This window comes from Leucoraja erinacea, chromosome 17, assembly GCF_028641065.1.
Source record: "Leucoraja erinacea ecotype New England chromosome 17, Leri_hhj_1, whole genome shotgun sequence".
Classification (NCBI taxonomy): Eukaryota; Metazoa; Chordata; class Chondrichthyes; order Rajiformes; family Rajidae; genus Leucoraja; species Leucoraja erinaceus.
The window spans coordinates 10,010,371-10,033,696 of NC_073393.1; the positions used below are offsets into that span (position 1 = coordinate 10,010,371).

Below are 23,326 nucleotides of genomic sequence, written 5' to 3' on the forward strand. Positions count from 1 at the left end.
AACCGCAGGAGATGCAACAGTTGTTCCTTCACTTCCTCTCCCACTTTCATTCGGGGACCCCAGCAGCCCTTCCAAGTGAGAGAGGTTCACGTGCTCCTCTTCCAAAGTTGTCCATTGTGTCTGAAGAAAGGTCTCGACCCAAAACGTCACCCATTCCTTCCCTCCAGAGATGCTGCCCATCCCGCTGGGCTACTCCAGCATTTTGTGTCTATCTTCATTGCATCTGATGCTCCCTGTTACATTGGCGTAGACTGGGCGGCATTTTGCCGTGTTCATCTACCGTGTACACTCTGGCCTTCAAACCTGTGTCCCTGGGTTCTTGCACTGTTTCCAATTTGTTCCAGTTACTTGGCTAGGATCTGTTTTTTTTCTGAGTGATGATGAACTTTGGCTTCTCAAAGAAGACTTGCACACAGCACAGTTGGAAGAGTTTGTTCATGGTGGTGTTGTTGGGGGGCCATGGAGGGGGGGGGAGTGGGAAGGTTGTGAAAGGAACGGGCGCGCGCCTAACATTTCAGGGCATTTGGGAGATGGGGGAGCATGTGTCTTCCCCACGTAGTTTGGACAATACACGTGGAGGGCGAGCTCGCGTCCATCGAACGCTCTATCTTCAGGTCATAAGTGATAAGAGCAGAATTAGGCCATTCGGCCCATCAAGTCTACTCTGACATTCAATCATGGCTGATCTATCTCCCCCTCCTAACCCAATCCTCATGCCTTCCCATAACCTCTGACACCCGTAATAATCAAGAATCTATCTATCTCTCGCTGCCTTAAAAATATCCGCTGACTCGGCCTCCACAGCCTTCTGTGGCAAAGAATTCCGCAGATTCACCACCCACTGACTTAGGAAATTTCTCCTCATCTCCTTCCAAAAGGAACGTTCCTTAATTATGAGGCTATATGACCTCTGGTCTGGTCCTGGACTGTCCCAGGAGGGGGAGGTGCACTGGGTGCCCTCTCCCCACGTGGTCTACCAGGGCCCCCACGTGGTTTATAGAGCCGGAGGGGGAGCGCAGGGGTTCAACGTGCGGTTGGGGCAGCGCGCGCGGGTAGTCAAGTGAGCGCGCGGGTAGTCAAGTGAGCGCGCGGGTAGTCAAGTGAGCGCGCGGGTAGTCAAGTGAGCGCGCGGGTAGTCAAGTGAGCGCGCGGGTTGTCAAGTGAGCGTGCGGGTTGTCAGTCAAGTGAGCGCGCGGGTAGTCAAGTGAGCGCGCGGGTTGTCAAGTGAGCGCGCGGCGGCGAGCGAACGAGTCTCTCTCCTCCTCCTCCTCACGTGGTTTGGCAGAGCGCGCCACCGCCGTCAGCCTGGAGCTGGTGAAGCGAGTGCGCGCGCGGGCGGCCAGCTCCCTCCAGCGGCCGGGCCGGCGCCAGCAGCTCCAGCTCCAGCAGCGTCGATGCGGGCCCCGGACACGCAGCTGTACATCAGCCGGGCCTAGCGAGGACCAGCAAGGCGGCGGTGTCAGGTAGGAGCGGGGCACCCTGGGGTCCTGGCCCCTCGCCTCTGTCTCCGACCCCGCCCGGGGATGGGAAGTTACATTGGGTCGGAAGGAACGACAGATGTTGGAAGGTAGACACAAAAATGCTGGAGTAACTCATTCACCGGGACCGGCAGCATCCGTGGAGAGAAAGAATGGGTGACTTTTCGGGACTTTTCAGACTGTCTGAAGAAGGGTCTCGACCCGAAACGTCACCCATTCCTTCCTTCTCCCCAGAGATGCTGCCTGTCCCGTTGAGTTACTCCAGCATTTTGTGTTTATCTACAGGTTGTACAGGCCCGCAAACTCATGCACTGTCTTCCCGTGGCCCAGTCACCGGCCAAGCCCGAAGCTTGATTTATTTTAGATTTATTGGTTGTAACGTAGCTTCATTTACACGCTTATGAACTTTATCTGCAACTCATCAAGGAATAATGCCACAAACGTGGTCCAGTTCAACAGAGTCAACAAGTCAATTGCTTATTATAATGTTTGTTCTTTTAGTATAACTACAGTGGGTCAGGAGTCATCTGTGGAGAGAACGGGTCAGTGGACGATTCGGGTCCCTTCCATCCACACATGCTGCCTAACCTGTTGAGTTCTCCCAGCACTTTGTTTCAAAGTTCAAAATTCCTACATCTGAACTCTGTATTTTATAGGAAAAATTGATTGGGTTAATTCAACTGTGTTCGTTCCTGGAAAGAAACACAGTGACCCTAGTTACATTTCAATTCGGAATCTTAATTTCTCCTTTAAATTCCGAGCAAATACAAAGAAGCCCTGAACCGTGATGGTGGACATTAAATGATTCAAATGTACATTATGTAATAAAGGAATGAAACTATCACAATAGCGTGATGTCATTAGCCATTCTATGTTTTTGTTTTGATTATGACCCATTCTGACCCTCCCTAATAATACCCTCCCATATATCTTTCATAATGATATGCCATAATGATATAAAACTTAATTTTCATCTTTTAGAATGATTTTTAAGTATTGTCCAGAATGTGGCCAGGATTTAGAAGCTACTTTCAACTTTTGCCCAACATGCGGTTTCAAGATACCCAAAGGAGAAAAAGAGGAGGAAGTACAACCTGTTACTGTCCAGGCCACAACATCTCCAGGTTTGTTTAGATTAAGTTTCTCTTCGGCCTCATTGTTGGTCCATCTGAGTTTAGAAAAAGTGGTTACTTGAGATCAGTAGGATTCTGAGTTTCATTGTGTACTGTCCAAGGAGAAAATATCCACGAATATAAGCAAGTGTATTTTTACTGTGTTTTTTTTTAATTTTTTAATTTTCCTATTTGTCTTGGGTATAAATGATAGAATATGGAATTGCCAACAATTGGTGTCTATACCAACCCTTTGTCTTACCATTTTTACATTGCTTCTGACACCCATTGCTATCCTCCTTTCACCCTAAAAGTCCAATTCACATTTTACTTTGTGTCCATGAGTGACACGCACTTTCATATTCATTCCATCATTCCATTATTTGTAAAATTGTAACATCCTTTTTTCCGTTAATGCTTCCATTATATTTGATATTGCCCTCCATAATGTTTGGGTACCCATCATTTATTTTTTTGCCTTCCGTTAATTTGAGAATTGTCATCATCACATGGTTCATCTCACACAGATTTGTAAGGTTTTTTTACAATGGTTTGATGTATAAATTACAGCAGTGTTTATACGTAGTCCTCCCATTTCAGTGCACCATAATGTTAGGGACACAGCAATGTCATGTAAATGAAAATAGTCATGTTTGGTATTTTGTTGCATATTCTGTGATTCATGCACATCATCAGTTGCTGGGTGTCTTCTCTGGTGATGCTCTGCCAGGCCTGTATTGTAGCCATATTTAGCTTATGCCTTGCTTTGTCTCAGTTGGCTGGATGGATACTAGGAGTTGTTTTTCATGTGGAGCAAAAGGGTGACGGGACTTCAGTCGGGATGGCTGCTGCTCGCAGCTGATAGCCTGATGGAGGTGATCTGGATCCATGGCACGATGAGAGTTGCTGACCTCTGAGTCCACACCTGACTCCTGAAGAGTGTTTCTGATCTGTTGGACAGGTGTTTGTGGATTTTTCTTTATTTATAGAGAATTCTTCTGTCATCAGCTGTGGAAGTCTTCCTTGGCCTGCCAGTCCCTTTGCGATTAGTAAGCTCACGTGCTCTCTTTCTTCTTAATCACGTTCCAAACAGTTGATTTTGGTAAGCTTGCTGTTTGGCTGATGTCTCTCAGTCTCATAATGGCTTCTTTGTGTTTCATTGCCACAACGTTGGTCCTCATGTTAATAAACAACAGTAAAAGTTTCCAAGGTCAAAACACACCTGAGCAATTACAAAAATCTGTGAAGCTATGTGTCCAAAACATTATGATGCCCTGAAATGGGGGGACTATGCATAAACACAGCTGTAATTTCTACATGGTGAAACCAAAATGTATTAAAATGACCTTCATTAAAATCTGACAATGTGCACTTTAACCACATGGGATTTATTTTCTATTACTAATCTTAAATTGTGGAGTACAGAAGCAAATAAAAAAAAATGATGGGTCTTTGTCCCAAACATTATGGAGGGCACTATATCTATCAAATGCAACCATCATGCAGCTTCTGCTGTCACAAGTGAGCTTAATAAGTGGATGTTTGATTCTGCCTTTTCAGTTAAGGATGGTTGGATAGCATCATAGAAGCCATTAAAAATTACCTAAAATAAACAACCATTCATTACTTAGAAAAACATTGAATTCTGGAGAATTGTCCTGAGACGTTGTTACGCAGCATCAAGTGTTGACATTTCATTTAGCACTCATGAAAACTATTTTGTGTTTAGAAATCTGGACACTCAACTAATTAAGTTCTTGGCTGCCAGGTTCTAAAGTAGCAGTGTTACAGATTTAATGCAGAATGGCCCTGTCTTTAAAAGCTTGCTCTTCCATTGTAAATTCAGCTCAAACTCTGCCTAGTCTAAAAGCAGCCAGTACAAAGCACACCCCTGTGAAAATAATCTCACCCAGGAAAGAAGTGGCTTCTCCAAAGAGAAGACGACAAAATGAACTGTATGAACAGAAATCTCCCACAAAGGCACCACAAGGTAAGTTAACACATTGGAAGATTAGTTAAAATGGCAGCCTGATGCTGTTTAGACGTTTAGAGTTTTTATAATTGATTAAGTTTCTATTTGCTTGAAGTGGTTTTGAAAAATACTCTTTGCCTAAAGAGTAAGCCAGGGCTCCAAAGCAATTGCAATACAGAAATGTTGATATCTGAACCTATACAGGCCATCTCATGGTATTGATTGGTTCCATTTTTCCATCAAGTTGATTTTGACAGTTTCAAAATATACACAAATATCACTCTATAGTAACCTATAATATTGTAATAAATGGCATCAACAATCTAGAGAAATAAAAATCTGCAACTCCTGTTTACAAAAAAAAGACAGTGTTGGAATAACTCAGTGGTTCATGCAGCATCACTGGAGAACATGGATGGGTGCCATTTTGGGTTGGGATCCCTCTTCAGACTGATTGTGGTGGGAATCAACGACATTTAGGACAAAGCCAGGCAAGTGATAGGTGGATTCATGCAAAGTGTTTTTTGGCTGTGGTTGGGATTGCCAATATAACAAATTCAGATGCAGTAGATGAGGTTAGAGGGGTTGCACATGAACACCTGGAAGTATTGCTGGGGTCCTTTGCTGGATGGTTGAGGGGATTGGAACATATGACTGGTGTTGGGATCATTTTGGAGGTTGTAGAAATGTTGGAGAATGATGTGTTTTGATTCTGAGGCTGGTTGGGTGAAAGGTAAGGGCCAGTGGAACTCTATCCTTGTTCTGTCTGGGGGGAGGGGAACTGTGGGACAAAACTATGGACACCTTGAGTAAGGGATCCATCTATTACAGAAGATGGGGAAGATTCAAGATTCAATTTAATTGTCACATGCACCAATTAAGGTACAGTGAAATTTTAAGTTGCCATACAGCCATATTAAGTGAAAAACAACAATACACACGGCCACGTAAAATACAATTTAACATATACATTCACCACAGCAGAATCCACATTCCTCACTGATGGAAGGTAATAAAGTTCAATCATCTTCCTCCTTTGTTCACCCGTGATCGGGGCAGTTGAACCCTCCGCATTCGCCGCTTCCGAGCCCTCTCAATTGGATGATCGAAACTCCGGCCTCGGGACGGATTGGAACACTACGCGACATAGAGCTCCCAAGTCGGCCTCTTCTTACCGTAGACCACGGGCTACACTGTTAAAGTCCGCAGGCCCCGCGGTTGGAGCCCTCCACAATCATCAGCAAAGGATTGCAGCTCCCGATGTTAAAGTCCGCGCAGCGCCCCTGGCTTGAAGCGCCGGGCCGGTCTTCAGGAAAGGCCCGCACCACTCCACATTGTTAGGCCACAGGGGGGACGGAGATGCGAGACTGAGACAAATCGCATCTCCGTCGAGGTAAGTGATTGAAAAAAGTTTCCCCCAATTCCCTTCCCCCCCAACCCCCCACATTAGAACAGACCAAGAAATATTAAAACATACTTAAAATAATAAAAACAGAGGGGACAAACAGACGGTTGGCAATGTGTTTGATACCTAAACTAAAACATAAACATAGGACCATGTGTTTGAAACCATGTTTACTAAAGAAAGAGAATATCTCAGATGTCCGAGAATGGAAAGTCTCATCTTGGGAGCAGATGTGGCAGAGACTGACTTTGAAAGTATGCGATAGTATCTTTGCAAGAGGTAGGGTGGGAGGAGATGTAGTCCAGATAAATGGGAATTGGTTGGTTGTCGTAGACGTCAGTCCCATGTCTATCCCCTGTGATGGAGACCAAGAAAGGGATGAGATGTCAGAAATTGTCTAAGTGAATTTGAACGCAGGGTGGAAGTTAGTGGTAAATTTAATGGAAATTTAATGAAATTGATGATTTACACAGGTGCAGAAGGCAGCTCCAAAGCCATCGGCGATGTAGTGAGAAAGAGTGGGGGAGATTGTGCCAGCATATGCCTGAAACAAAGATTGTTTGATGTATCAAATAAGAGGGCAGGCAAAGCTAGGGTCCTTGTGAATACCCATGGCTGCACCTTTAAATTGAAGAAACTGAGAGGAGTCAAAAAATAGGTTGTTGTTCAGGACTAATTCTGTCAGGCTGAGGAGTGTCACTAGAGGGAAACTGAAGAACACCTCCCCAATCCCCATCTACTGCATTCAATGTTCCTGATGTGGCTTCCTTTACATCAGTGATACAAAGCGTAAACACAACAGCCCTTTTGCCCAGTATGTGCTTGGTCCGCCAGGGCCTATTGCATCTCCTGTTTTCTAACCATTTTGACTCCTTCCATTAGCTGTACCGCCCTTTCTAGCCTGACTGTTTTGCCCAATAGACAATAGTCAGTACTTGTGTTTGGCCCACCAAGACTGGATCTCCTGGTTTCTTATCATTTGCCTCCATCCGATGCTCGTACTGACCTTTCTAGCCTGGTTGTAAGCTACCCAAGCAGAATATGACATGCCATTTTGAATGTGGCTGCACTCTAGGAATTGAGGCAGCCCAGGATATATTTCCTAGAATAATCAAGTTCTAAATTTTAACATAACGAGGCATCACTGTGGCACAGAAGTAGAGTTGCTACCTTGCAGCACCAGAAACCCAGGTTCGATCCTGAGTGCGGGTGGTGTCTGTATGGAGTTTGCACATTTTCCCTATGACTGGGTTTGCTCCGGCTGCTCGCTTTCTCCCATACTCCAACGACATACAAGTTTGTAGGTTAATTGGCTTCTGTAAATTGTCCTTGATGTGCAGAGTAGAATTAGTGTATGGTTGATCACTGGTCGGCACGGACTCGTGGGTTAAAGGGCCTGTTTCTGTAAACCTAAACTAAAACATAACCATAGGACCATTGTTTTGGAAATCAATAAGCATTGAAATTGTATGTGTGGACTATTATACAAATTAATCTGAGAGCCTAGTGTGTTCCAAACCAAGCTTGATAATTTAATAAAGTTGCTTTTTTCAAACTATGTTGTGCAAAATGAATTTTAACAATTTATTTTTCTACATCTGTGTTTGGAAACATTTGAGATTCACTGGATGCCTTTATATGATGCCATTGTGTACATTTTCTTCATAACAAGAATATTCAGGAGATTAGACTATTTTGAATTTTATCAGTATTAATATAAATAAACACGAATCAATAGTCGTTCAGTATGAAAACCATTTATTTTTCTATTAGTTTTGAGAAGTCCAAAAGGAAAACGGCAAAAGAATAATCCATTGGAACCGATTGCAGAAAATGAAATTTTGACTGATCAGAACAGCAGAAAATGGAGACTTACCAAGATTCTTTCGCAGCATGAAACTGAATATGGGCTGCTCTATTCAGGTATGTCTACCACATATTTGCGGACTAGATTGGATTTAGTTAGAAAAATTGGAATTTCCTTAACTTAAAAGTAATCAATTTGTCAATATTGATGCGTAAGCCATGACAGAACAAACGCAAAGGCTTTGGATTTTTCAAACTGAATAATTAATTTGGAAAAGTACAGTAAACGTAGAAAATAGGTGCAGGAGTAGGCCATTCGGCCCTTCGAGCCTGCACCTCCATTCAATATGATCATGGCTGATCATCCAACTCAGTATCCTGTACCTGCATTCTCTCCATACCCCCTGATCCCTTTAGCCACAAGGGCCACATCTAACTCCCTCTTAAATATAGCCAATGAACTGACATCAACTACCTTCTGTGGCAGAGAATTCCAGAGATTCACCGCTGTGTGAAAAATGTTTTCCTCATCTCGGTCCTAAAAGATTTCCCCCTTATCCTTAAACTGTGACCCCTTGTTCTAGACTTCCCCAACATCGGGGACAATCTTCCTACATCTAGCCTGTCAAATCCCTTAAGAACTTTGTATGTTTCTATAAGATCCCCCCTCGATCTTCTAAATTCTAGCGAGTACAAACTGAGTCTATCCAGTCTTTCTTCATATGAAAGTCCTGACATCGCAGGAATCAGTCTGGTGAACCTTCTCTGTACTCCCTCTATGGCAAGAATGTCTTTCCTCAGATTAGGAGACCAAAACTGTATGCAATACTCCAGGTGTGGTCTCACCAAGACCCTGTACAACTGCAGTAGAACCTTCCTGCTCCTATACTCAAATCCTTATGCTATGAATGCTAACATACCATTCGCCTTCTTCACTGTCTGCTGCACCTGCATGCCTAATTTTAATGACTGGTGTACCATGACACCCAGGTCTCGTTGCATCTCCCCCTTTCCTAATCGGCCACCATTCAGATAATAGTCTACTTTCCTGTTTTTGCCACCAAAGTGGGTAACCTCACATTTATCCACATTATACTGCATCTGCCATGCATTTGCCCACTCACCCACCCTATCCAAGTCACCTTGCAGCCTCCTAGCATCCTCCACACAGCTAACACTGCCCTCCAGCTTTGTGTCATCCGCAAACTTGGAGATGTTGCATTCAATTCCCTTGTCCAAATCATTAATATATATCGTAAATAGCTGGGGTCCTAGCACTGAGCCTTGCGGTACCCCACTAGCCATTGTGACAAGGACCCGTTTACTCCTACTCTTTGGACGACTGTTATAGAATATAATTTGTTGTAATTTGAATAATAGTTGTTATAGAATATAATTTGTGATTTGAAGAGTTCATTTAGATTCCATGACACATTGGGCCTAATCCTTGAGTCTGAAGCTTGTCACGTAGGTGAAGTGCCTGAAGTTGAGCATTTTGGGAATAATGATCATATTAATTTTCAAGGTAGTTATAGACAGGCTTAAAGCTGAAATTATGATGCTGAATTGGAAGGAGGCCACTTTTAAAAATAATATATAACCATATAACAATTACAGCACGGAAACAGGCCATCTCGGCCCTACAAGTCCGTGCCGAACAACTTTTTTTCCCTTAGTCCCACCTGCCTGCACTCATACCATAACCCTCCATTCCCTTCTCATCCATATGCCTATCCAATTTATTTTTTAAATGATACCAACGAACCTGCCTCCACCACTTCTACTGGAAGCTCATTCCACACCGCTACCACTCTCTGAGTAAAGAAGTTCCCCCTCGTGTTACCCCTAAACATCTGTCCCTTAATTCTGAAGTCATGTCCTCTTGTTTGAATCTTCCCTATTCTCAAAGGCAAAAGCTTGTCCACATCAACTCTGTCTATCCCTCTTATCATTTTAAAGACCTCTATCAAGTCCCCCCTTAACCTTCTGCGCTCCAGAGAATAAAGACCTAACTTATTCAACCTATCTCTGTAACTTAGTTGTTGAAACCCAGGCAACATTCTAGTAAATCTCCTCTGTACTCTCTCTATTTTGTAAAATATCGTAAAATAGGGCCTGACAAATGCAGAGTAGGAACAGGTTTTTGAGAGTAGACCTGCAGAAAGGGAGCATCTATCAATTGTGAAATAGTGCTGGTTATGCCCTAAAGGGCGGAGTGGAGAATTGCTACCTCCACGTGATCCGCCCTGTTTCGGCGAATGCAATCAACCTGGCGTGCACAATCAAGTAAGATCAAATAGAACAAGTTGTCCTACAACTTTAGGCTGTGCACGCCACACGCAAGAAGAAGAAGCCCTAAAGGGCCTGTCCCACTTAAGCTATTTTTTAGGGAACTGCAGACGACTAGGCTGTCACCAAATGGTCGCTGAGGTGTCGCATGTATGGTCGTGAGTCGTCCAAAGAGTCGTAGCGTCTTTCTGGTCGCTGCTGGATTTTCAACATGTTCAAAAAATTTCGGCAACAGTGGGTTGATGCCAATGAGCGTAGCTTGACTTCTCCTGAAGTAGGTTCTGTCGTAGGTTGTCGCCAGGTGATGTAGGTTGTCGCCGGTGCTGACTTCGGTGAATTCCATTGACGACTACCTAGGTCAACCGGTGACGGGTACCGGCGACTGAATTGTCTTCAGTTGTAACTGACAGGGTTGTAGCTTGATGCAGGTGGATGTAGGTTGACTTTGGTTGTCACAGATGTCGTCGTAGGTGGACGTCCTAAGTCGCTAGCTTTTGTCGGTAGCTTGCTGTAGCTTGATGTCGACTAGATGGTAGGTTGTCGTAGACATTGTCATAGAGGGGTCCAGTCGCTGTTTTTTCGGCAACCTGCTACGACTATGACAGTCGCTGGCAGTCGCCTAAAAAATCACCTAAGTGGGACAGGCCATTAAAGTATTCCTGTAATGTTGGATGGTAAGGAAGGCAAGTTCAGGCGAACATAAGGTATTGAGGATTTGATAAAGCAGAAGAAAAAGAAGCATATGGCAGGTATAAAGTTCTGAAAACAAGTGAAGCTGTTCAGAAGGGCAGAATGTACATGGGACTGTTGTTCCAATCGCTGCATTGTTTAGGCCTGCTTTTATCTCTAATGTTGCATTTGTCCATCCCTTGTTGTATCTGACACTGCAATCCTCATGCAAGCTTTATTACCTCTGACCTTTACCAATACTGTGCTTACGTGCCTGACTCCCTCATAATCCATCCCCCATTTAGCTCGGTTCATTCAAAGGCCTGCAGCTTGCATCCTGCCCCACACATTCATCACCCTCTGCTCAATGACCTATGTTATCTCTTCGTTCAGCAGTGTCTATAATTGAAATCCCTCTGTGGGATTGTTGTTTAATTCCTATGTTCACAAGTCTTGCAACCCTCTAAAATCACTGCATACTTGTAATTCTGGTGTTTTATGCATTCCTTTTCCATAATTGTCTATTGGCAGCTGTATCGTAACATATTTAAATATCTAACCTCTGGAATTTTCTTCCCAAATCTTTGATGATGATGATGATCGAATTTGATGCCTAGAGTTAATGCTGCAACCGTTCAAGAATTTTGCTGATCACTGAGTTTTCTTTACTGTTTCAGCACAACAAATGCCTGGTTCCTCACAGTGCAACTATACAGTTAAAGTGGTAAGTTGTAATCTGCCAAGCTTCCAGAGCTAGCATTTGTTCTTACTATCCTTCATACTGATCGTGCTGTGCATGTAAATATACTTCCAGGATGCAAAGGATGGTCGAATTTTTAATGAACAAAATTTTCTTCAGCGTGCTGCAAAACAAAATAAAGGTAAACAGTGTATACTAGGGTGTCAATAAAACAACACTAGTTTGTTTGTGATATAATCAGTAGTTAATTGTGTGAAGGTTTGAATAAGAACAAAATGATAAAAGGCTCATCATTGCCCACCAATTATTTAAGCTATGTTAAACTAACTTCTTTGTGAACTCTGCAGTTTATTAATCTCTGAGATGATCCCTGAGTTCCCTTATTATTATTATTATTATTATTATTATTATTAAGCAAAACTTTAATGGCGTTACCCATCATATTTTGCCACCTTGGCCATCTAAAAACCACCTTGCTTTGCTGTTGATGAACTGGGTGATCATATTATTAACACTATGTATTTTTCATTTTCATTCTCATTTACCCAAACCAGATTACTAGCTAGGAATCTGATTTTTCATCCAATACACAAGGAACTTAAGACAATTTAATTTAGAGATTCAATCATTTTGATTCTGAGCGATATGGTACTTAAGTGCTCCGTTAACTCATTTTAATGTCCTGTCAAAAACAAGATGGATCAATTTATTTTGGTCTTAGTTAGTTACTTTAAAAAATAATTCCTGCCTTTATTGAGTTCGTCAACAACTGGTTTGAACAATTCTCTGCTAATTTATTACATTTATGAAAAACATTTTTTTTAAACCCTTCACTTTGGACATTATTATTTATGTATGTTTTTGTTTTGGCAGTTGACAAATGGATGAAGTCCCGTATGATGACCTTTTTGGGAATTCCTTCATGTGTTGGCTTTGGATTACATGAAAATACTTACAGGTAGGTATAGTTGGAAATGTCTCTTTTTAATGTTATCTCAAAACATGAGTATAACACAAACAACCCTTAAATAGGGATCTAATAGCTGTAAAGATTCTGATTATTAGCATTTAATTTTTATTAACCTTGTTTGTTTTCACAATTGTGAAGTACTTGAGACCTATAAAACTTTAGTTAGTTTGCATTTGGAATATTGATTGAGTCCTGGACGCTCCATTACAGGAAGGTGGTGGATACTTTGGAGAGGGTGCGGAAGAACATGAATGGGATACTACCAGGATTAGAGTATATAAGTTATAAAAAGAGGTTGGACAAACTAGATAGTTTTCTACAAAGCGTCGGACACTAAGGAGAGACCTAACAGATGTTCAGAAAATTATGGGAGTTGGATACAATGGACAATTGGTGCTTTTTTTTGCAGGTTGTTACACTCAAGCACTATAGGGCATAGTTTTAAGATGTGAGAAGGAAAATTTAAATGTGGGGCAAGAAATTTTATTAGAGTGGTAGGTGCCTGGAACATACTGTCAGGGGAGGTGGTGGAACCAGATACAATAATGATCTTTAAGGGGCTTTTGGAGAAGCAAATGAATATGGATAATGTGCAGGCAAAGGGATTCTTTTATTTTGGCATCATCTTCGGCACAAGCGTGATGGGCTGAAGGGTCTTCTGTTCCTGTCCTGTTCATCTTGTGTACAATGTTCTGTTCCTGTCCTGTTTATTTTGTCTACTTCTCCCTCATCCTTTAATATTTCTCGTGTCTGCTCCTGCGACGTTGACACCTCTTACTTCAGTCATAAGACCCTCTCTGATCACTTTATTTTATTGCTTTCTATCCAAGTTCCTTACCTCCTTCCAATCTGTCAACCCCTGGATAATGCACTCATAAATCACTTGTCCCATATTCAGAATCTCAACTATTTAATCTTAAGTCTTCAATTTGCAAAAATGTTTCATGCCATTCTTGTCCTATGTTATCTGCGGGGCCCCGTGTTTTTGTCCCTGTCCCTGGGATAGTAGGGGGCGATTCAAACAGCCCAGTACTTTTCTGCACCATATCCGGTCATCTCTCTTAAAGTGGCTGTCCTCCCTGTAGCCTCGATACTCATCAATATTAAAAGTGACCTTCCACACTATATCTTTGACATCACTGCGTGCATTGGAGCCTATATAGCTGGGCTAAGTTGCTGTTTCCCTCCGATCCATTGCAGTGGGCCTGGATCAAACCTGTGGAGCTTTGCCTCTTTCTGCTACTTGTCTCCCAGGCCCTTCTGGCCTTATCTTCTTATTCCCTTGACCCTCTTCTTGCTGGATTTTCCTCGCTTGGTTTCTGTCGTAATTAGTGTGGACACTCTTCAGTCCTGTTTCTTTTTCTTCAAACATTGTCATCATTCCTTCACCAAAAAAATCAAGCCTTATTCCCACCAGTTAGACGTCATATTATGCCTTTTGTTGCCAATTTACCCAAGTATTCAATGCACTCCTAATTGGTCTACATCCTCGACACACTATAAATGGAGTCATCCAAATTCCACCAAATCCCTTACATCCTTTACTTTGCTGGCCAATATTGGCTTGCTGTTAGCCAGCATTTCACACCCTTTTTTACACATCTCTTCATTGACTACCCCCCACCCCCCATTTAATTTCCTAGATCCCCGTAGTCCTCAAATGTTTACCCTTTTCCAATTTCCACAAATGTTGTAACTTTACCTTTGACTCTGCTTTCAGGTCATATGAGACTTCTTTGGAAATGTTATTAAATTCATTACATCCATACATTAAAAGGATTTTAGGATGCAATTGGAAGTACTATCTATGCATAAAAAAAACAACCCACTATATGTCAGCATGAGTACATATAAGCAAAGTCACTACTAAATCTTAGTATATGTGGTGTAATTTTGCTGTGATATCAAATGTGTTGTGTTTTGTGTATTTTGTGTTTTTATGACTGTTGGCAAATCAATTTCCCTCCTGGGATAAATAAAGTTCTCTCGTAACGTAAATCACATTTGAAAGCACTGACATTCATTGAACTTCTTGGGTATCTATTGCAGATTAATTTTTAATTGTATAGCTGGTGCACTTCGTCAGTGCTCACAAAATGTTCAAAAATAGCTAGGTGTTCTCTGCTCGTAGTTCATTTTTCAGCTACCAGTCTCATTTGTGGCATTAAAAAAATTAATTCAGCCAGTTTCCAAGTAAAATTAATGATGAATTATCAGATCTCAGTTAAAGCGATGGTTGTGGGTAATGCATTTGTTTTTTTGTTCCTGGGCAAAGTATGGGGACAGTCAAAGGAAATAATGAGGGTATCTTGATGGCTACTAAAAGATAAATCATCCAGATATTCTCATCAAATTTAGAGTTTTCTCTTCCCTGGCTGGATAACACGGTGTTAAAACTTAACTATGACTTGGCTGAAGTGCTAATGATACTGTGTGCTTCCTGTGGATGTTAATTCTAATGTTTGTTTCTTTAATCATTGAATTAAAATGAAGACATTTTGTATTTGGATATTCCCCTGCTATTTTTGTTTTCTCTCCCCACCTGTAGTGTGCACTATTCTAACCAAGTTCTTGTAAGATTTCACTAAATCTCCTCCAGAGGCGCACAATTCGTTCATCTTTTTGGGATGTTTGCAACCCCTCACTTCGCGCCATCATTATAGATTTATAGATGTTTCTATCTCAACACTGCCATGAATTAACTATCGTCTCTGGTGTAGAAGGGAAATCCCAAAATATTTCACAGAAGCTTAATCAATTTAGTAGTTGCTGAGGCAAAGAAGGGATTATGGAAAGACATAGACCAAATCTTGGCCCAAGAGGGAGGTTTTAAGGAAGTTCAGTGAATTTCTAAAGAACAATGCGTTGGCTGATATTAACAAGCTCATCTTGCAGCCCATTCTTTTGCCAGGACAAATGCCCTTGAAGTGCAGTGAGTGAGACTCAAATAGGCAATATAAGAGGGTATGTGTGGTGTGCTAAAAATATGTTTATTTGTTATTAAATCGCCTGTTTTACCTGGGTACTATCACCATACATCATTAAGGAACCCAAAAGTTGATTTAAACCTGTAGAAATCGTCATTTTGATGAAAAAGCACATTGATATCCAAACATGTATCCTTTCACTGAAATTTCTGCAGCACATAATGGTCTAATATATTTTATGATGTTTTACTAGTTTTGTACAATATTTTCAACAATGTATATTTTACTGTTTTATTAAATGTTATTTGGAGTTTAATAAAAATTGTTTGACCTTTTTTCTAGGTTTCTAGTATTTCCAAACTTGGGTCACAGTTTACAATCAATTATTGAAAAAAATAAGATGCCATTATCTGAAAAAGCAGTATTCCAGCTATCTTATAAAATTGTGAGTGTTCTTAAAAGCATGTGTTTCTATTTTACATTTGGTGTTATAATTTCTAACTAATATATTCCCCGTCTTCAATCAGATTGATGTACTTGAATACATTCATGCGAATGAATATGTACACGCAGACATCAAGGCAGAAAATATTTATGTGAACCCAAAAGAACTGGAACAGGTAGGTAACATTACACCATGCAGATTGGTCGAACTTAAAAGGCAAGTTAATACTGGCTTTCATGCTGGTCCTATTTGGATCAGTGGTGCTTTAACATTGAACATTGAGCCATATAAGGAACAAAAGCTTTAAGGTTCAATCTTAAGGCTGTTTGTTGCAGCCACTGCAGTTTGTATCAGATTGGAAAAATGTTATCCTTTATTGAGTACTTTGGATAGACTTCAACTTTCATCTAAAATTTACTGGAATTGTATCCTCAACTAGTCACGCTGCTAAGGCCATCATGAGAAATGGCTACTTTAAGAGGAAATTGTAGTGCAATTTGGTTCCATAATAATGATAATCTATATTAACCATTTTACTCATAAACTGCAGGACTTTAAACACCAAATTGAAGAGGTATCAGACAACCAAGTATGGTTGTTCCAAAACAGATGGAATATCATTTAGTGCCCCAACCCATAACATTGAGCACTAAGCGATAAAAAATATGTGTTTTTGATCAATCAACGGAACAACTGCCTTTAACAAAATTAACAGAGCAAGATTTCACATAGGAACATTCTTTCTCCTTTCTCATTAGTACGCAAACTGATATTTAGTATTTTAACATGTTCTGGAAACAAAAACGTGCACAATTTCCTGGAAAATGATCTATTCATAGGATATTTGGAACTGGGAGGTGCCATGTATTAACAATAACATTGATTCATTCCTACCAATTAACTATAACAAATGAAAATGGGAATTGCCATTTATTTATAGAACACATTATTCGGGGAAATTGTCAATTTTCTGATTATGGTCGAGTCATAAAGATTCCAACATCAATACTAATTTGATGGAACTAATATCCAGAATATACTAAAAATATAATTTGTGGACTGGTAATATCGGGATGGGGGTTATGAAGAGATGGAGAGAAAATGACAACAGGCAAGAAATAAATGGTAAAAAATATTGTGTGAATCTTTTTAAACAATATTAAGAATATTTTGTTGACCTTAATTATTACAGAATTTATATAATCCCTTTCACACTGGTAAAGCAAGGCGTGTATGATGTTCTTTTGTATATATTTTATTCAATTGTCAATCATATGCTTTATTTGATAATTACTTTAAGCAACATTTTGATTGTAACAAGTGGATCCATTATAGCACAAATGATTATGAATTTTCATTTCAGGTGCACCTAGCAGGCTACTCCTTTGCATTCAGGTACTGCCCTGATGGTAAACATGTTGAATATAAAGAAGGGAGCAGAACACCACATGAGGGCACCGTGGAGCTGATCAGTGTGGATGTGCACAAAGGAGCTGGTGAGCCGCTGTGTTGTGAGCCATTGGTTTTTTGTCCTGTCCAATTTCCAAATCCTTAACTATCACACAAATATATTCCAGAAATGGTCACAATTCCTGAAAGTTGCGCTTACTATTTTGATTTAAGTGTAGATAAAACTTGCTTGATTTGTTCACTGTAAGAAAACAGCAGCAAAAGTAGTCATTGTGCTCCTTTGTTGTTCTTTTGCTTGCTGTCCCACATTAAAGTGTCCATTTTCTTTTATTTCTTGGATTTTATTCTATCAATTATAATTGGTTTGGCAGCTTGTTCCATACATCCACCCAGGGGGCGGAAAACCAGGGGGGGGCCTGAGGGGACACGTTCCCCCCCATATGTTTTGAGAGATGGGCGACATCCCCGCCAGGTTAACCTGCCTGGGCTTGCGGGAAATATGGCCAGCGTGGAGAAGCAGCGCTGGTATCCCGACAGTCCAGACAGGGCTGTTGGTTAACCCGGTGAGACAGGCAGTTGAGCTGCATTTAGCGCTGGATTGAGCCTCCGAAGCCTCGCGCGCGCGTGTGAGTGCGCATGCGCGAGCGGCCGCCAAAAAATTGTGTCCCCCGTCTCATCCATGTTTTGATAGTGAGTTCCGTTCTTGCATCCACCATCCTTTGTGTGGAAAAAGTACCCCTCAGATTCCTCTTAAATATTTTCCCCTTCACCTTGCACCTTTGTCCTCTGGTCCACGATTCCCCTTACTCTGGACAAGAGACTCTGTGCATCTACCCAATCTATTCCTCTCACGATTTTGTACATCTCTAATCCCCCCCCCCCCCCCCCCCCCCCCCCCCCCCCCCCCCCCCCCCCCCCCCCCCCTCTTCCTGCTCTCCAGCTTTAACTGTGATATATTTTACTCTAATAGACGTTGAAGTTTGCCCAACCACAGGATGAACAGAAACTTTGTTTTGTTACTAATCTTTTCTGTATAAAAACACACACATCTCGAAAGAAATTCTCAGATGGCTATATACATAATGTCAAAAAATGAGAATGTTCCAGTAATTTGAGATCATATTTGAAGAATCCTCACCACACTACGCAGCATATACCAAGGTATTAACACATCTTTGGGTTCAAATGGTAACATGTCATTACAGATTTGAGGGATGGAGGTGATTCCATTGGTAGTTTGGTAAAATAGAATGTTTTCATTAACTTTAATTTTAGAATTAACAAAGAAATTAAACAGATCCACTTGTGCATTGTAGGGCCTTCCAGACGCAGCGATCTTGAAAACCTGGGTTATTGTATACTGAAGGCGTTGTGTGGTTCCTTGCCTTGGTCGAAAAACATTGACTCTCCTCATTCTGTCATGGAAACAAAACAAAAGTAAGTGTTTTGACATAGTGAAACTTGCATAAATACATACAATTTAAGACTACTTTAAAAGTGAATTTAAACATTAAAAAAAAACAATTTTAAATAATTGCATTTAGGAAAGGACTACGATTATGTTTTACAGATTTGGATTGCACGCCAAAACACATTCTTGATTAGTCCCAAAATATTGAATGGTTTATTCATTAAATCCTTTTGAAACCTTGATTTTTCGACACCTCAAGGTCACTGAACTCTCTGGGCAGTTTATAGAATAGACAAAGCTGGACATACCTTAATTTCGTCACCATCAGAAGTGACAGTGTAATATTGCATAATTATGAAGGCTTTGAATGTTTATGGAAAAATCTGCTTAAAGTGAAATAACATGTGACACTTGAAAAATTAGGTTACAAATATTCATGTTTTGATATTTGTCAGAAGGGATGTGCTATTTCAGGACTTCAATCTATCATTTTAAGGCTGCAGAGTATAATTAACTTTTAAATAAATAACTGACGAGAAGGTTAATTGTGGTTCAGAATTATGATATTTATGCTAACAAATATGAATTCATTTTTGAATTTTTTTTCCCCCATTGATCCAATATATGTGACAAATGTTTTCAAACATTGTGATTTTATAAACTGACTTGATTATTTATTATATTTTTAACCAGATACAAGGCTGACATAACAAGTCTCCTAAAGACTTGTTTTGGGAAAAAGAAAATACCAAGTAAGATGAGCTCAAGAAATCTTTGAATGCAAACAACATTTTCTGCTTATGTCCTTATCAATCAGCTGTTTCCCTGCCAAGTAACACTAACAAGAATGCGAGAAGAGTGAAATTGTGGTTAGATAGAATTTTAAGTGGTCTTTGGGCACCTTGGACTTGAAATTTGTACAACAATTTGGAGAAAGATTTGTGCAGGATTCATTTATCCAAGTGTCAATGTTCCTTTGGCTCATAGATAATTCCAATTATGTTTTTCAAAATAATACCTAATAAAACTACAGCAGCGATGTGGCTATTAAGCAATAATCTGTTCCAACATCAACAGCCCCAACCTAGTCTTGTGTCACATTGTTATGGAATTTGCAAAGAGTGGCAAAAATTATAAGGAAAAAAAACATGAAACTGGAGGAGATGTGATATGTTCCCTCATACTTACTCCATTTGTCAATAAGATCATGGTTAATTTGACATTGGCCTCCGCATAGCTTTCCTGCATCTCCCCATTTTGCTGACTCTTTTGTGGACCAAATTTCAGTGCCTCGTGGACTTGAATACGTTAGATTATTGAATGTCAGTGCTACAATTTATATTTGCGTTAATTTAGCTTAATTGATCGCTTCGCGCCAATTTACTCAAATAAATAAATCATTGGTCACATTGTTAGGAATTTATTTCAAACATTCATTTACCTTTTTATTCTGACATTCACTCTAATTTCAATTATTTCACTAATTAATTGATTTCATTAATGTACAATAGTTCTTTCCCCCCCCCCCAAGATTTTGTTCTTTAATCTCCCATTCATTTACAATTCTTTGTTTTTACTTAAATTTTTTAAAGCAAAAAGTAATTTTATAATGCCTTAAATATGATGGAACGTTTTCAAGCTTGAATGGAAGTGAAATATTGATAGTATTCATAGTGAAATGTGCTTCTGGATAAATATTGATGTGCATTTTTTCAGTCTCTTTGCTCAAGCTATTTATTTAAGAGGTTGTTATTAATTAACAGACGAACTGAGGAAATACTTCGAACATGTGGTGTCACTGCAGTATGACGAAGAGCCAGATTATGATGAAATACGAAAACAACTAAATGATGGTCTCCAAAGGCTGGGAGTGTCACTAAATGCCCCTTTGGACCTTACAATAACCACTGTAAGTAAATACCTTTACATAGATCTTTGGATGAGGACTGCATCGGGCTTGTTGATGATTGTCCTCTGAATCAGATTTCTGACACTTCTGGCACTGGCCTTGGTTGAGACCCTGTCTACATAAAAGTGAGATAAAGGAAGAATGTTGAGGACGTGTGAAATCAATTCTAGTGTTGACATTAATTATGAACACTTCTATTGTCTTTCCTTTGCACCATTTTATTTACCCCCTGCATTTCAATTCCCAGAGGGAACTGCAGTATCTTTGATGATTGCTGACCATGTCTCTTGACTTTTTTTTTGATTAAATGAGAATTAACAAAGCAAAAAAAAAATAAAAGGAAAAGGTGTAAATTAAAAATTTTTAATCCGGCCAACAAACTAACAGTTCGTTTATCACGGAACATAAAGGTATGGCACAGGTGCAGACCCTTTGTTTCAAAATGTTGGTGCCAAATCAAGGAGTGAAATATTTAGAACACTGTTCAACAAGAGTAGTTGCTGCCATGTTGGTTATTGCAAATCCAAGAGTAGATTATGGGCACGATGGGCATGAAGAAGCAAAACCAAGTGAAAATGGAGTTATAGATCGCCTCTAATTCTTTTGAATGACAAAACAGCTCATGGAACGAACTGGTGTATTTCTGTTCCTTCTAAGTAAAAATATTTGTGAAGTAGTGATCTACTGTGGTGTGCAATAGTAATAATATTGTTATTTATCTTCCCCTCCCCCCCCCCCCCCCCCACAGATTTGAAAATTACAATAATCAACTGAAGCCAGCATATTGTTTTGAGATAATTGTCAAGGTATGAGTTTTCCTAGGTGCTTTGAACTATTTTGTTTTTAAATCATGCTTTTTACAACCTTTGGGCAGGATTACACTGGGTATGCTTGTGTGTTTTCAAGATTTCAGTATAGTGTTTTTAAATAAAATTGAACGTCATTTCTGAGAAGGGATTTTTGTAGCTGTATTTTTAATGTTTTTTACCAGTGATGTGTTTTTCTCCATTTGGCTCATTGCACTCTCACCATTGGGTAATGGTCTTCCTTCCCACCGTTATTTCTCACAGCCATGTCTGTAATCCATTTGTCCAACAATAAACAATTTGAAAAATAAGCAATATTTGTTCTCTTATATGAACTAAATTTGTCTCTACAGCATCTTTTCTCTTGCACTGATGAATTACAACTTATTTTCATTGAAATGAGTTATAATGTAGGCAGCTGTCATTTGTCTGATAGATAATAGAATGGGAGTTTAAAGAAATGCCTCTTGTAATAAAAGATAAAGTACAGCCTATTCTAGATATCTGAAATAGAAGCTAAAAATGTGGAGGAAGTAGATGACGTTAATGGACTGGAATTCAATGCATCGTTGAGCCACTTCAGCCTGCCCAATGAACTTTTATATTATGGGAACTCCTTTGCAAAAGTTGTCTGGTGGGCAAAACTCTGTTTAAAAAAAACCTGCACAAAGATCAAGTCTCCAAAGTGGACATCGGGTACTGACAACTCTGGGAGAAGTAATGACACTTCCATGGAGAAGCTCCATATAGAACTGCTTATTGAGGCAAACCTTTTCAAAGAGACACAAAGCTGGAGTAACTCAGCAGGGCATTCATCATCGCTGGAGAGAAGGAATGAGTGACGTTTCGGGTCAAGATCCTTCTTCAGGCTCATGTTTCCATGTCCCTTCATCAGATCAGTTCTCTGTGAAGAATTCTCAGATACTTGTTCCCACTAAATGTCTGCACAGCAGTATTTAATTTCAGTCAACAATTTAGTTTTATCTATTGTGTATTTTACTTGTGAATTGCTGTGGATTGGCGTGATAATAAATTATGAACATTTCTTCCCTTGGTATTTGTGGGGCTAGTTTTCATGGTGCAACATCTTCGACTCAGAAATGTACTGCTGTGACTTGCATTGAACAGTGCAGCACAGGAACAGGCCCTTTGGCCCACAATGTCTGGCAAACATGATGCCAAGTTAACCTAACCTCTGCTGAATGTGATCTATATTCCTCTATTCCCTGCATATCCACATGCCCATCCAAAGGCTCTTAAATGCCAGTATCGTATCTGCCTCCACCACCATCCCTGGGAGTCATTTTCCACAAGAGACGAAGAGAAAAACTGCAGAGAAAGGGAAAAACATAAATTAAAAGTGATGTTCTACATTACGGATTAATCCTGAGGTATCAAAGCACTCTGTCAATTAGAGGCATTTCATGCTTCATTGAATGCTTGGTCTGTTTTTGTTGTTCAAATGATTCCAAATGCTGAATTAGGAATTTCTGTTGAAAAGTAATGGAATACGATGGGTATATTACTGACCTTGAAAATGTTTGTACATTTAATCTATACATGGAATATCTCAGCAAAAACTGTGCCAACTGTAGCTTTTGTGTGGTGACTTGTTTAAAAAGTAATTGACATGCGATACATTTCCACTAAATTCATAAGCATGACAATTAATCAAGTTTAATGGAAAAATGTCTTAGAAACTGAACCCAAAATTCATAGGTCATGTGCAAATGTACAAGGACAACTAACACAGATGCATCCTGATAACACTAGAATACTTGCACTCAATAAACCAAGGGTTGTGCTCCTATATCCGTCTGAGCTGGAAGGAGCCAGGCCAAATGCCAAACTCCTACACTCATCTCACAATTTTTTTAATTTTTTTTTAATTAAAAAAAAATCGTATACTGAAGTGCCACGAGTAGACACTTACCCTGCTTTTTATAAACCACTTTGAAAGTAAATAATTGCCACATCTAAAAAGTTAACTTTTAAAGATAGTTTTTCAGCAAATGAA

At 40.1% G+C, this 23,326-nt stretch overlaps 1 protein-coding gene across 2 annotated transcripts; it reads left to right on the top strand.

The window, feature by feature from the left end:
- The first annotated feature begins 1,259 nt into the window (after positions 1 to 1,259).
- On the top strand, positions 1,260 to 21,620 carry LOC129705075 (inactive serine/threonine-protein kinase VRK3-like). Of its 2 annotated transcripts, XM_055648468.1 has the most exons (14): positions 1,267 to 1,463; positions 2,460 to 2,602; positions 4,437 to 4,580; positions 7,741 to 7,890; positions 11,409 to 11,455; positions 11,546 to 11,612; positions 12,305 to 12,389; positions 15,671 to 15,773; positions 15,856 to 15,948; positions 17,137 to 17,269; positions 18,500 to 18,620; positions 19,288 to 19,346; positions 20,358 to 20,503; positions 21,252 to 21,620. In XM_055648468.1, the coding sequence occupies exons 2-14, from the start codon at positions 2,461 to 2,463 to the stop codon at positions 21,255 to 21,257; spliced, it is 1,296 nt and encodes a 431-aa protein (XP_055504443.1). In that variant the 5' UTR covers positions 1,267 to 1,463; position 2,460; the 3' UTR covers positions 21,258 to 21,620. The 2 variants fall into 2 exon arrangements, with proteins under 2 accessions (XP_055504444.1, XP_055504443.1); XM_055648469.1 differs by lacking the exon at positions 4,437 to 4,580 and having other exon boundaries at positions 1,260 to 1,463.
- Positions 21,621 to 23,326: the final 1,706 nt, after the last annotated feature.